Source organism: Tupaia chinensis, unplaced genomic scaffold, assembly GCF_000334495.1.
Source record: "Tupaia chinensis unplaced genomic scaffold, TupChi_1.0 Scaffold000320_2, whole genome shotgun sequence".
Lineage (NCBI taxonomy): Eukaryota > Metazoa > Chordata > Mammalia > Scandentia > Tupaiidae > Tupaia > Tupaia belangeri.
The window spans coordinates 1723320-1736182 of NW_006159814.1; the positions used below are offsets into that span (position 1 = coordinate 1723320).

A 12863-nucleotide genomic window follows, 5' to 3' on the forward strand; every position below is an offset into this window, starting at 1 on the left:
AAATAAATAAATAAATAAATAAATAAATAAATAAATAAATAAAAGGGGGGGGGAGAAAAGAACAAGAAACTGCAGAAGCCCAGACACCAGGAAGGTGAGATCTTCAACACAGAGAAGGAGAAATACGAGATTTCTGAGCAGCGCAAGGTCGATCAGAAAGCTGTGGACTTGCAAATTTTACCAAAAATCAAAGCTGTTCCTCAGTTCCAGGGTTACCTGCAATCTGTGTTTGCCCTTACAAATGGAGTTTATCCTCACAAATTGGTGTTCTAAATCTTTTGCCAAGAACCTAATTAAATAACTGATTACATGTATTTATGTGTGCGCGCGCACACACACATACACACTAAACATCACAAAAGAACAAGATTCTATGAAAAATTATTAGAGGACCAGGAAGCTTGAAACTAAGTATGTACTAGACTGGAAGTTAAGTTCAAGGAAATTCCTCAGAAGAGAAAACAAAATGCAAAGACAGAAAAGAGAGAGAAGATAAAAATTACAGAATCGATCAGAAGGCTTGATCATTAAGAATTCTGGGAAGAAAGAACACAGCAAGCAAAATAAGGGGAAAAAAATTGTGTAAGTTATACTAGTAAATTCCTTAGCTGTAAAATGGAAAAATACCCACATGTCCACAAAGTACCCAGAACAGTAAGATGAAGGTTGGTAAGAGAGGGAAAAAGGGGCCCTATGATGTCATTAAGATACTTCAGAACAATAGAAAGAGTCAATCTCCAAATCTCAAAAGTGAAAAAGGTGAAGGGCTAGTCCATGTACAAAGGGACAGGAAATAATCCTTTGAACAAGAGCAACAATCTTCTCAACAGTAACACCAGGAGCTTTAAGCACTCACGGCAAGTACAAGAAATTTTAAATGACAAAAAACTTGTATTGGGACCAGCAGATAGCATAATGGTCGTCACATATCGCTGGACTCCAATGTAGTCGACCATGATTCAAGTCCCAGACCTGGTGGCTTAAAGCTCACTCATGCCCAAAATACCGAGAGGAGAATGGGGGGAGAAGGGACTGTGGTGTGGCCATCCCCCTTGGGAGGTGATGTCTTGCTTGCTGTCTGTCTCTCCAGTGAGCACACAAGCCTTATGGCAAAAATCTCTTAACAACAACAACAACAACAAAACACCCTGGTTGTTCACAAGTGTTTATATATTCTAATAGATTAAGGTATAAACACACCATTCACAGAAACATTTATAATCCTTAAACTTACCAGCTTCCCTTTTCTTAGATTTCACCTTTGGTTCAACATCCACAAGTAGTGTATCTAGAGGTAAGCTGTCTGGCAGAATAAAATATCGAATGTTATTCCCTCGAATACTCAGTGTTTCCAGCTGTACGGGTTCTCTGTTCTTCAGGGTCATTTTTACAGCTTTAAGATGTGTATTCATGCTGACATCTACACCTAAAAAGTAAAAAATATAGAACAATTACTGGAATGAGAAAGGCAACCAATTTAGGAAGCTACAGTAAATACTGTATAAGAGGCTAGGCATCCCTAATCCTAAAATACAAACTATAATATAACTTTTTATTATCAACATGATGCAGTAAGTGAAAATTTCCCCACCTGAACTTATGTGAGGTTGTAAGCAAAACCCTGGGATACAAAAATATTGTGTAAAATTACCTTCAGTCTATATGTATACGGTGTATATGAAACATAAATGAATTTTGGGGACCAGCAGTTAGTGTAATGGCTATGTCGCTGGACTCCCATGTAGTCGACCGGGGTCCGAATCCTGGACCAGGTGGTTTAAACACAGTGGGCACGTGTGCCCAAGATCCCAAGAGGAGACTGGGGGAGAAGGGATGGCGAGGTGGCCGCCCCCCTGGGGGGTGATTTCTCGCTTTCTGTCTCTCTGTCTTTCTGGCGTGCCTACGTGCCCTATAGCAAAATGAAATAAATAAATAAATAAATTTTGTGTCCAGACTTCGGTCCCAATACCAAATACCTAATTACGTATATGCAATTATTTAAAAATCTAAACACTTCTGGTCCCCACTGTTTCAGATAAAGGATATGCAAGCTGTATTGTCCATTCTGCCGCAGTATAAGTTTAACACAACGCAGCATGCTTGCAACCAGTAAATGGGAGAACACTGATATAAATCAGCAGTTTTCTTTCCTTCACAGAGATTTTTCTCAACCCAGCTGTTCTGCATAGTTAAGAAGGCTGACAGAGGGGCTGGCAGGTGGTGTGATGGTTAAGGGCGCAGAATTCCCATACTCATGCTTCAACTATATTGAATTCTCCATATTATCCTGGTTTCTTGCTTTTATTTATGCCTTTACTTGGGTGTGTTCTTTCTGCCTGGAGCACTGCTTCTGAAAAACATTTTAAACTTTTTACTTGCATTAGTGCTTCTGTTCACTTTGAGTAAAAGTCCTTGATGATGAAGGATGATGTTTCCATGTCTGATTATCTTGGGTGACTATTATGCAGGAAAAGGGGCTCAAGTCCCAGACCTGGCAGCTTACTTTCTCACCCCCCTACCCCCGCACTCTGTCCCTCTCTGGTCAAATTAATTAATTAATTAATTAAAATAAAATAGTTCTTAAACAAAAGGCTGCTGACAGAAGGGAATGCAGTTAGCCATGGAGGAACTGTCTCATACATGCATTATGTCCACTGTCCCGTGTCTTCCTTCTCTCTCAGGTTTGGCAGGTGTTTTTGTGCACGGTTTTCTTTGTCTCTGTAACTTCTTTTCACCTCCCCTTTCCATCAACCTGTTTTACTGGGCCAGCAATGTGTTTGTATCTTTTATCACTTAACTCTGTGTTCCTAAAAGGCAAGAACAATACTCTGGCAGCTCCACAAAACACAATGCTCTGGAGAGAGCAGGCTACTTCACTGATTATGGAATTTTCACAAGGCAGCAATTATACTGCCTTAGATAGGGTCATAGACTTTATCACAACCTTACACGGTTAATTCTTTCCACAGCAATTAGCATTGTGAAATTCTATTGTACCCACAAATAATAGAGGTTTAACAGTTCACATTTGTGTTGGTTGACATAGATGCTGGTTCTGTATGTTAAAAGTTATTTGGCAACTATAGTAGCATGCACTGAACATTGCTACTAAGCAGGCTGAGACCACATGGGAAGCCTGTCCTAAAAAGCAGGGCACAGTGGCATGATACTATAATCCCAGCTGCTCAGGAGGCCAAGGTAAGTGAAGTTTGAGCTCGAGGACAATGTGGGAAACAGAATGAGATCCCATGTGGAAGAGCTAGGTGTGGTGGCATAAACTGTGATCCCAGCTACTCCAGAGGCCACAGCAGGAGGATCAACACAGTGAGACCCTGTCTAACCACCTCCACCAGCTATTTACAAACTTATATAATTTAAAGATTTCAGAGACCAACAGAGTGGAAACATAGGCTAGATAGCATTTTCTTTAATTTGACTCAATTCTTCTGGAACTTTGCAATTTCTGGAATACCTACTGTGAGTGAAGAATCAGCTGACTTTAAATATAAATGTACACACTGTTATCTTTTTTTTTTAATGAGTGATTTTATTTAACTTTATTTATCCATTTATTTATTTGTTCGTTTGTTTCTTTAAATTTGACCACAGAGAGATAGTGAGTGAGTGAGCGAGCAAGCGAGTGTAAGCCACCAGGTCCAGGACTTAAAACGGCAGTTGGCCATGTAGGAGTCCAGGCCTTTAACCACCACACTACCTGCCAGCCCCATACAACAACATTAAAGCAAAGAGTTAGACACGTAAGAAAATATCCAATATGTTATGCTAACAATGACTGCCTTAGTGAAGGAAAATCACAGTTCCTATCTACTCCTTTTCCTGCATATTTTCCACTCAAGATAACCAGACACAGAAATACCACCCTCCATCATCAAGGACTTTTTTTTTTTTTTGGGAGAGGTTTTTCGCTATAGGGTGCATGCACTGGACAGACAGACAGAGACATAGAGACAGAAAGCGAGAAATCACCCCCCAGGGGGGATGGCCACGCCGCAATCCCTTCTCCTCCATTCTCCTCTCGGGATCTTGGGCACGCACGTACATGCGCCTGGCGGGAGATTTAAGCCACCGGGTCCGGGATGCAAACCGCAGCTGACTACGTGGGAGTCCAGCGACATAGCCATTATGCTAACTGCTGGTTCCCCATCAAGGACTTTTTAATCAAATAGTGAACACAAACACTAATACAAATAACAAGTTTCAAATGTTTTTCAGAAGAAACACTCCAGGCAGGAAGAATACACCCACGTAAAGGCGTAAGTAAAAGCAAGAAACCAGTATAACATGGGGAATTCAGTATGGTTAAAGCGTAAGTTTACTTACTTCAGGGGAAGTAAGAAGGTAGATTAAATAGTTCAGACAAAAATAATGACTTGTATTATACTGATGTTCATTAAACAATCAAAAAAGAATTCCGGTTTGCAGGTGGATGAGATGAAAACAGAACCATTATAAAAGCAATCAACCTCCATACCAGTGATTGTTCCATGGACCTGTGTTCCATTCTTCAATTCAATGGTGACAGTTTCATGACTCAATTTCATCAAAAATCTATAAAGACAGTAAGAACGAAACCATGAATTTTCACCTTTAACACTTTAAAACCAATTTTATTAAGTTGAAAGAGTGAAGTTTCTAGATGTTAAAAATCTGCTAGCTGTCCTCTACATTAATTCTTTATAAAAGAAATTTAATTTTATTTCATCGTTCATTTACTTTGACACAAAGAGAGAAAGTGAGAAAGTGAGAAAGCAAGCCACTAGGTCCAGGACTCAAACTGTGGTTGGCCATATGAGAGTGTCCAGTGCCTTAACCACCACACCACCTGGTGGTCCTTGTGCTCTATATCTACATGAACAATTTCAGCTTTCCCTGAATTATACTCTGAACATTTATGAAAGGACATATTTATAATACATAAACTATCCTTTGGACATTTCTGATTCTCTAAAACCATTACACGGCCTAAACTGAAATGCAGGGAACCAGCAGTTAGCATAATGGCTATGTCGCTGGACTCCCACATAGTCGACCGCGGTTCGTGTCCCGGACCTGGTGGCTTAAAACTCACGCCGGGTGCATGTGCGTGCGTGCCCAAGATCCCGAGAGGAAAATGGAGGAGAAGGGATTGCGGCGTGACCATCCCCCCTGGGGGGTGATTTCTCGCTTTCTGTCTCTATGTCTCTCTCTGTCTGTCTGGCGAGCACACGCGCCCTACAGTGAAAATCTCTCCAAAAAAATAAAAAATAAAAAAAAAAAGAAATGCAGACATCATTAGGCCATTGTTCAGTCTAATTCAAATTGTTTTAGTATATTATGTAAATAGACAATACTATTTCCTTTAAAAAAATATAGACCATAGATTAGTTTATTTTTAATACCTATCATGCCATGAATTCATAGGGAATAGTTTCTAGTAGCTCAGGCTCCTTTCCACTGGTTCTCACAAAGTGTGCTTCTCTGGATGGAGCAGGTGGTGCTTCAGTCGAACCCAGGTGCCTCTCTCTGGCTTCTTTCTTTTTCTAGTCATTTTCCTTCACATGTTTTAGGAAGCTATCTCTCCTCTTAGAATGCTTGATATTCTCAATAGGTACATTAATTCTCTAGGCAAGAATCTTGCCCTTGTTTGTTTACAATAATACCAACAACATACTGGGTAACATTGTAGACTCTTCCAGTTTTACCATGGTAACATCTGTGGGGCATTTTTTCTTCAACAGTACCCATTCCCTTGATATCTACAATATCACCTTTCTTGTAGATTCACATATAGGTTGCCAGTAGAAACACTCCATGTTTTCTAAAAGGCCTAGAGAACATCTTTGTGTTCGTCATTTTGGTTAATAACAAGCACCAGGAGCCACACACAGGCCCTACCAGCAATAGACAATACTATTTCTGTATTTGTTTTCTACAGGGCATGTGCGCTTGCCAGAGACAGAGAGAGAAAGTGAGACAGCACCTCCCCAAGCAGGATGACCATGCCACAACTACTTCTGCACTCTCCTCTTGGGATTTTTGAGAATGCACGCGCACACCCCTAGTGTATTTTTCAAGCCACCAGGCCTAGGACTCAAACTACTCAGTTGACCATGTAGGATCCAGCTGCTGTTATCTACCATGCCACCAGGCTAGCCTTCAGAGTGTACTTTCTTTTATTTACTTATTTTATTTATTATTATTACCCTTTCAGTTTGGTATAGGGCATGTGTGCTCTCCAGAGATGAGAGAGAGAGAGCGTGCACACGAGCATGAGGGTGCACTCAAGCAAGTGGCCAGGTCTGGGAACCATGGATGGCAAAATTGGAGACCAGCAGCTTATTTAATTACTGTGCTGCCTGCTGGTTCCCAGCAAGTATTTTCTAGAAATACTTTCCTGCATAACCACAACACAATGATTGCACTAAAGAAAATAAAACAATCCCACAATATTACCTAATAAGCAGTTCACATTCAAAATTCTTAACTAAGGACCAGCAGTTAGTGTAATGGCTATGTTGTTGAACTCCCATGTAGTTGACTGTGGTTCGAGTCCTGGACCCAGTGGCTTAAACTCATGAAGGGCACGTGTGCGTGTGTGCATGTCCAAGATCCCAAGAGGAGAATGGAGGAGAAAGAATTGCAGCATAGCCATCCCCCCTGGGGGGTGATTTCTCGCTTTCTATCTCTCTGGCAAGCACGCACGCCCTGTAGCAAAAACCTCTCTCCACCCCAAAAAAATCTTAACCCTATAGATATACCATGCAGACCCTATTATACTATCAATCACATTTGGTATGTATAGGATTAGCCATACTTATTATTCTTCACTACCACTAGACTTTTTGTTGATGGTAAGGACCTTCAACAGTTTGAGCCTTTTTATATTTAATCCTGGGTTGTAACAGGCACTAAATAATTTTGGTTAAAATGTTTCAACCATTAAAGACAAGCCAGGACCAGCCTGTGGTTAAGGCAACTGGATCCCACATGGCTAACCTCATGGTTCAAGTCACAGGTCCCGTGGCTTGAGAAGCAGGCCTGGCATGTGTGTACGTGTGTGTGTGTGTGTGTGTGTGTGTGTGTCCAAAATCCCCAAAGGAGGGATAAACAGAGGAAGAATTGTGGCATAATCATGCCCCAAGGGGAAATGCTTTCTTGTTTTTCCTTCTCTCCCCCCTATGTCTCTCTCTTCCCAGTACAAATGCCCTCTACCAAATTCCAAAAAAAGATATGCCAGCCTTAAAATACCACTATTTTGGGTTGTCCTGCAGTCCAGTGGTAACAGGAGCTGGATCCCACATTGCCAACCAAGGTTTGAATCCCAGCCCTAGAGGCTTGAGAAAAACACCAGGTAGGTGTTTTGTGTACGTGTGTATGCAACTAATACCTGGACAGTATGGAGAAATGGAAGAAAAAGGATTGTGTCATAACCACACCTCATTGGGGGTTGCTTTCTTTCCCTCTCTGGCCAGCACATGTGTCCACTACCTGGTAAAAACAAAACTAAACAGGACCAGGGCAGCATGAAGTTTAAGGCAGCTGGATTCTATACCGCCAACTATGCAGTCTGAGCCTGGACCCAGCCAGAAACAGGTGCATGCATACCCAAAATCCCAAGAGGAAAATGGAGGAGAGACTGCTGAGTGACAATCCCCGCAGGGGGTGATTTCACACTGTCCCTCTGTCTCTCTCTGGCAAATGCACATGCCCTATGGCATATTCATTTTTCTTCTTTCTTCATGATAGAGCATGTGCACATCTCAGAGTGAGATACAGAGGGGAAAGCCCTTCACAGGGTCTTGTCATCTCTATCCCCTTCTTCCAATCCTTTTGCATATTGGATCTTGAGCATTTGTGTTTGTGCCTGGCATGTTTCATTCAGGCCAAGAGGGTCAGGGATTCAAACTGCAGTTGCCACATGGGATCCAGTTTCTCTTGAGCAATGGAGTTGGCTCCATACTTACATTTAAAAGAGAATCTAGGGCAGATATTCAAACTGAATTTAAGTCTAGCTGCATTAGTGCAGGGGGTAGGGCTCTGCTGCACAATGCTGAGCCATATGGGAGATGCTGGGTTTGATCCTGTATGAACCTGAACACACTAGGTGCACCTGGTCAGCGTCTCCCAAGGAAATAAACGTAAAAGGAACAACAAATCAGTAGAATAGAATGGAAAGCCCAGAAATAGACTCACATTTATATTATTGATATTTTTCTTTCTTCTTTTTTTAAATTTGCCAGAGGGTGCATGTGTGCATGCACGAGAGGTGGGGGGGGGGGGGGGGGGGATGAGTAAGAACCATGGGGCACAGTTATGCCACAATCCTTTCTCCTCCATTTTTCCTTCCTTTCAGGATTTTGGATATACATGCATAAAGGCCTGGCCTGTTACTCAAGCCACCAGGGCTCAGGCTCAATCTGTGCAGTCAGTCATGTGGGACCCAGTCACCCTAACCACAAGGCTATGGGTTGGGCCCTATGGTCAATTTTCTCCAGAGGTGCCAAAGTGGTCCAATGGGTAAAGTGGTCTAATAGGCTCAGGCTGTTCAACAAACAATGCTAGACTACCTGGAAATCCATACTGTAAAAAATAAATCCCACACAAACGGAAAGACAAAAACAAAAAACCCACCCCTAACTCATACCACTTATCCAAATTAATTCAATTTAGATCAGTCTTTAACATCAAAGTTACAATACTCTCATGGCTTGAAGACAGACAAATGTTTCTATGTACATAGAAGGCAAAAAATTTAATAAATTAAGATTCCCTCAAAATAAACATCTGATCATGGGACCAGCAGTTAGTGTAATGGCTATGTCACTGGACTCCCACGTAGTTGACCGCTGTTCATGTCCTGGACCCAGTGGCTTAAAACTCATGCCGGGCGCGTGTGCGTGTGTGCCCAAGATCCCGAGAGGAGAATGGAGGAGAGGGGACTGCGGTGTGGCCATCCCCCCAGAGGGTGATTTCTCGCTTTCTATCTCTCTGTCTCTCTCTGTCTGTCTGGCGAGCGCACGCGCCCTATAGCAAAAAATAATAATAATAATAAATTAAAAAAAAAAAAACCCTGATCATTAAGAAGCACAATTAGTGGAGCCAGAAGGTAGCACAGAGGTAAAACATAATGCTTTTCTTTTCCTATTTTTTTAAATAATTATTTTTATTTTGCTTTATTTATTATTTTAATTTGACCAGAGAAAGGGAGAAAGTAAGCTGCTAGGTCCGGAACTCGAATCTACGCTGGCCATGTGGGAATCCAGCACCCTTAACCACACCAACCTGCCAGCCTCTTTCTTTTCCTTTTTAAAAAATTTACTACAGAGCGTAAGTGTTGGTGGTAAGGGGTAGTAGTGTAAGAAAGCAACCCCTAAGAGGGATGGCTGTGCTACAATCCCTTCTCCACTCCTTCAGGATACACATACACCCGCCTAGTGTGTTTTTCAAGGCACTGGTCCAGAATCAAAACACAGTCAGCCATGTGGAATCTAATTACCTTAACCCCTGGTTCCACCAGTGGTTCAAAACACAATGCTTTTCATTCTTTTTTAATAGAGATTTTTACTATAAGGCGCATGCACTCACCAGACAAACAAGAGACAGAATGTAAGACATCTCCTCCCAGGGCGGGATGGCCATGCTGCAATCCCTTCTCCATTCTTCACTCAAGATCTTGGGCGCACACACACACACGCCCAGCTTGAGTTCTTTTAAGTTGCTTGGTCCAGGACTTGACCCAGGGTCGGTCCCCAAAACACAATGCTTTTCAAGGTAATCCCAAATGAGAAGGTTCCCAGTTCAAATCCAGAAACCTCTCTGAATATGATGGGCTCATATATACCCATGATCTGGGGCTTGCTAAATAAAGATTGCTAGGTGGCGTCTGGATCCTGTTGGGGGTACTGTCTCTCACTCATAAAAAGAATACATAAAACTTTTGAAGAGAGACATGATTAAGGTAAACAAGAAAATCACAAACTGGGAGAAAACATGACTAAAGACTAACATCCAAGATATTTAAGGAATTCCTAAAAACTGATAATAAACAAGAACACAAAATAAGCAGAAGATTCAAACAGGCATTTCACAAAACACACAGAAATAGCTAATAAGGTGAAGAACTGCTGACTGTCATAAGAAAAATTCAAATTAAAACCCCAAGCCAGCCAGGTGGCACGGGGTTAAAGTGGCTGGATCCCATATGGCCAACTGTTTGGTTAGGTCCAAACACACTGGGTGCTTACGTCTATGTGCCCAAAGTCCCATGAGGAGACTGAAGAGCAGACTACAGAGTGGTTACTCCACCCCTCCAGGGTGATTTTTCACTTTCCCTCTCCTTATCACTATCAAGTACATGTGCTTTATAACAAACTAAATAAATATATGTGCATCTTACTTAAAAAAAAAAAAAACTAAAATGATACTACTAAATCCCTATTAAATTGGCTTAAATTAAAAAGATCTGACAACAGCAAACATTAGCAAGGATATAGGGGAACACAATTCTAATATATTGTTGGTAGTGTAAAAATGTTACAACCACTTCAGAAAATGGTTGGGCAGTTTCATATGAAATTAAGTATACACCTATGCATGACCCAGCAACTCCACTCCTAAGTATTTACCCAAGAGACCTGAAAGCTATATCTACAAAAAAAACTTGCACAAGTGTTCAAAGTAGATTTAAATTAAGTATGAAACAACTTTTCAACACACAAAGGACAATATCCAGCCATATAATGGTATTAAATTATTGGTACAGGGACCAGTGGGTGGCATGGTGGTTAAAGGCACTGGACTCCCACATGGCTGACCACAGTTTGAGTCCTGGACATGGTGGCTTGCTCTCTCCCTTTCCCTCTCTCTCTCTTTCTCTCTCTCTCTCCATCTCTCTCTGGTTAAAAATGGAAAATAATAAAGTTAAATAAAAAAAAATAATTCTTTTTTTTTTTTGGAGAGGTTTTCGCTATAGGGCGCGTGCGCTCGCCAGACAGACAGAGAGACATAGAGACAGAAAGCGAGAAATCACCCCCCAGGGGGGATGGTCACGCCGCAATCCCTTCTTCTCCATTCTCCTCTCAGGATCTTGGGCACGCACGCACACGCGCCCGGCGTGAGATTTAAGCCACCGGGTCCGAGACGCGAACCGCGGTCGACTACGTGGGAGTCCAGCGACATAGCCATTACGCTAACTGCTGGTTCCCCAAAAAAAATAATTCTTAAAAAAAATTATTGGTACACACCACAATGTGAACAAATCTCTCAAAAACGTGTAGGCTGGGCACAGTGGTGATGCACCTATAAGCCATTTCAGAGGACTGAGGCAGGATTGGGACATAGACAAGCTTCAAAAATACACACACTTAAAAAACATGCTCAATATTAACTTTTGTTCACTGATATGTATATATCAGCTGAACTTACTATTGAAAGTATTTAGATTAATTAAGATATTTTGTGAACCAATACAATGTGTGAAAGAATAAAGGAATGGAAAGCAACTGCAGATACCAGAGACAGGGTGGGAGGAGGATGGGAAATGGCAGAGGGTGAGAAATAGGGGGGAATATATAAATATATTACAAGAAACATATACACACACAGAAGAAATAAATGGAAAATTATTTGTTGACAATAATGTATGTTTAAGCCACTCTACAGTGTATTCTGGCTGGAAAAAAAAAAATCACAGTTTGTATGCTGTGGTTATGTCCAGTAAAAGTATGTAAAAAAAAAAAAAAAAAAAAAAAAGCTCAATAAAATAAATTTTAACAAGAATACATACCATATGATTCCAAATACATGAAAGTCTAATGCAGGCAAAACTAACCTATGGTGGAAAAGACTGATTGCCTTTAGGAGCATGGAGTCAGAGCTTGATTGGGAAGGGCTGGAGGAATACTCTGAGTTTGACAATATTAAATATCTTCACAGGGATTTGGACAACAGATAACAACAGTGTTTAAGTTTTTCAAAAGTGAAAACATAATATACATTGCATTTACCAGTAAGAAATATTTATCTCAAAAGGAGAAATAAACAACAACAAAAAAACATGGACTAAAAAAGAGAGGTAGGTCAGTACCTTCCATACCCAAGCCAGGAACAAAACAGTTCAAATTATTTTCTCATGGAACCAGCAGATGGTGTAATGGCTATGTCGCTGGACTCCCATGTAATCAACCACAGTTCGAGCCCCAGACCCGGTAGCTTAAACTCAAGGCGTGTGCGGGAACGCCCAAGATCCCAAGAGGAGAATGGAGAAGGGATTGGAGCGTGGCCATCCCCCCCTTGGGGGTGATTTCTTGTTTTATGTCTCTCTGTCTCTTTTTGGCAAGTGCATGTGCCCTACAGCAAAAAACCTCTAAAAAAATAAAATAACACTATTTTCTCATGAACCCTCTCTTATCCTTCCTTGTACTAAAACTTATATATTAAATATTCACATAACATGGTTTCTTTCATTATCCAAATTCACACTATTTGAACTCAAAAAAACCAAACTGACTGGAGAGTGAGGTCTTTAAAAAAAATTATTTATATATATATATATATATATATATATGTATATATATATATTTTTTTCATTCATTCATTCATTGATACATACATACAAACTTGACCAGAGAGAGAAGGGGGGTGGTTTTGGTTAATCAAGCTGGCAGGTCTGGGACTCCAAATACGGTCAGACATGTGGGAGCACAGCACCCTTAACCACCACATCACCTGCTGGCCCCACTAGAGAGACTGTTATTTGGTAAGTAAAATTGGAAAAAGCTGTGATTTAACAGATGTTTGGAACAACAGGTGAGGAAGAAGTCAAGAAGGCCTTCCAGCCCTTTGGTTAGAAAGGATGAAGTGCC

The 12863-nt window shown here is 41.1% G+C and overlaps 1 protein-coding gene across 1 annotated transcript in view; it reads right to left on the reverse strand.

Annotated features, from left to right (window-relative positions):
* The window catches only part of SNRPD1 (small nuclear ribonucleoprotein D1 polypeptide), a 21012-nt gene that overhangs the window by 6938 nt on the left and 1211 nt on the right, over positions 1 to 12863 (reverse strand). Inside the window, exons 2-3 of the mRNA XM_006151597.3 lie at positions 4493 to 4569; positions 1235 to 1426 (exon numbers count right to left, since the gene is read on the reverse strand). Of these exons, the coding sequence (XP_006151659.1) occupies positions 1235 to 1426; positions 4493 to 4569 (269 nt within the window). The remainder of the gene's footprint in view (positions 1 to 1234; positions 1427 to 4492; positions 4570 to 12863) is intronic.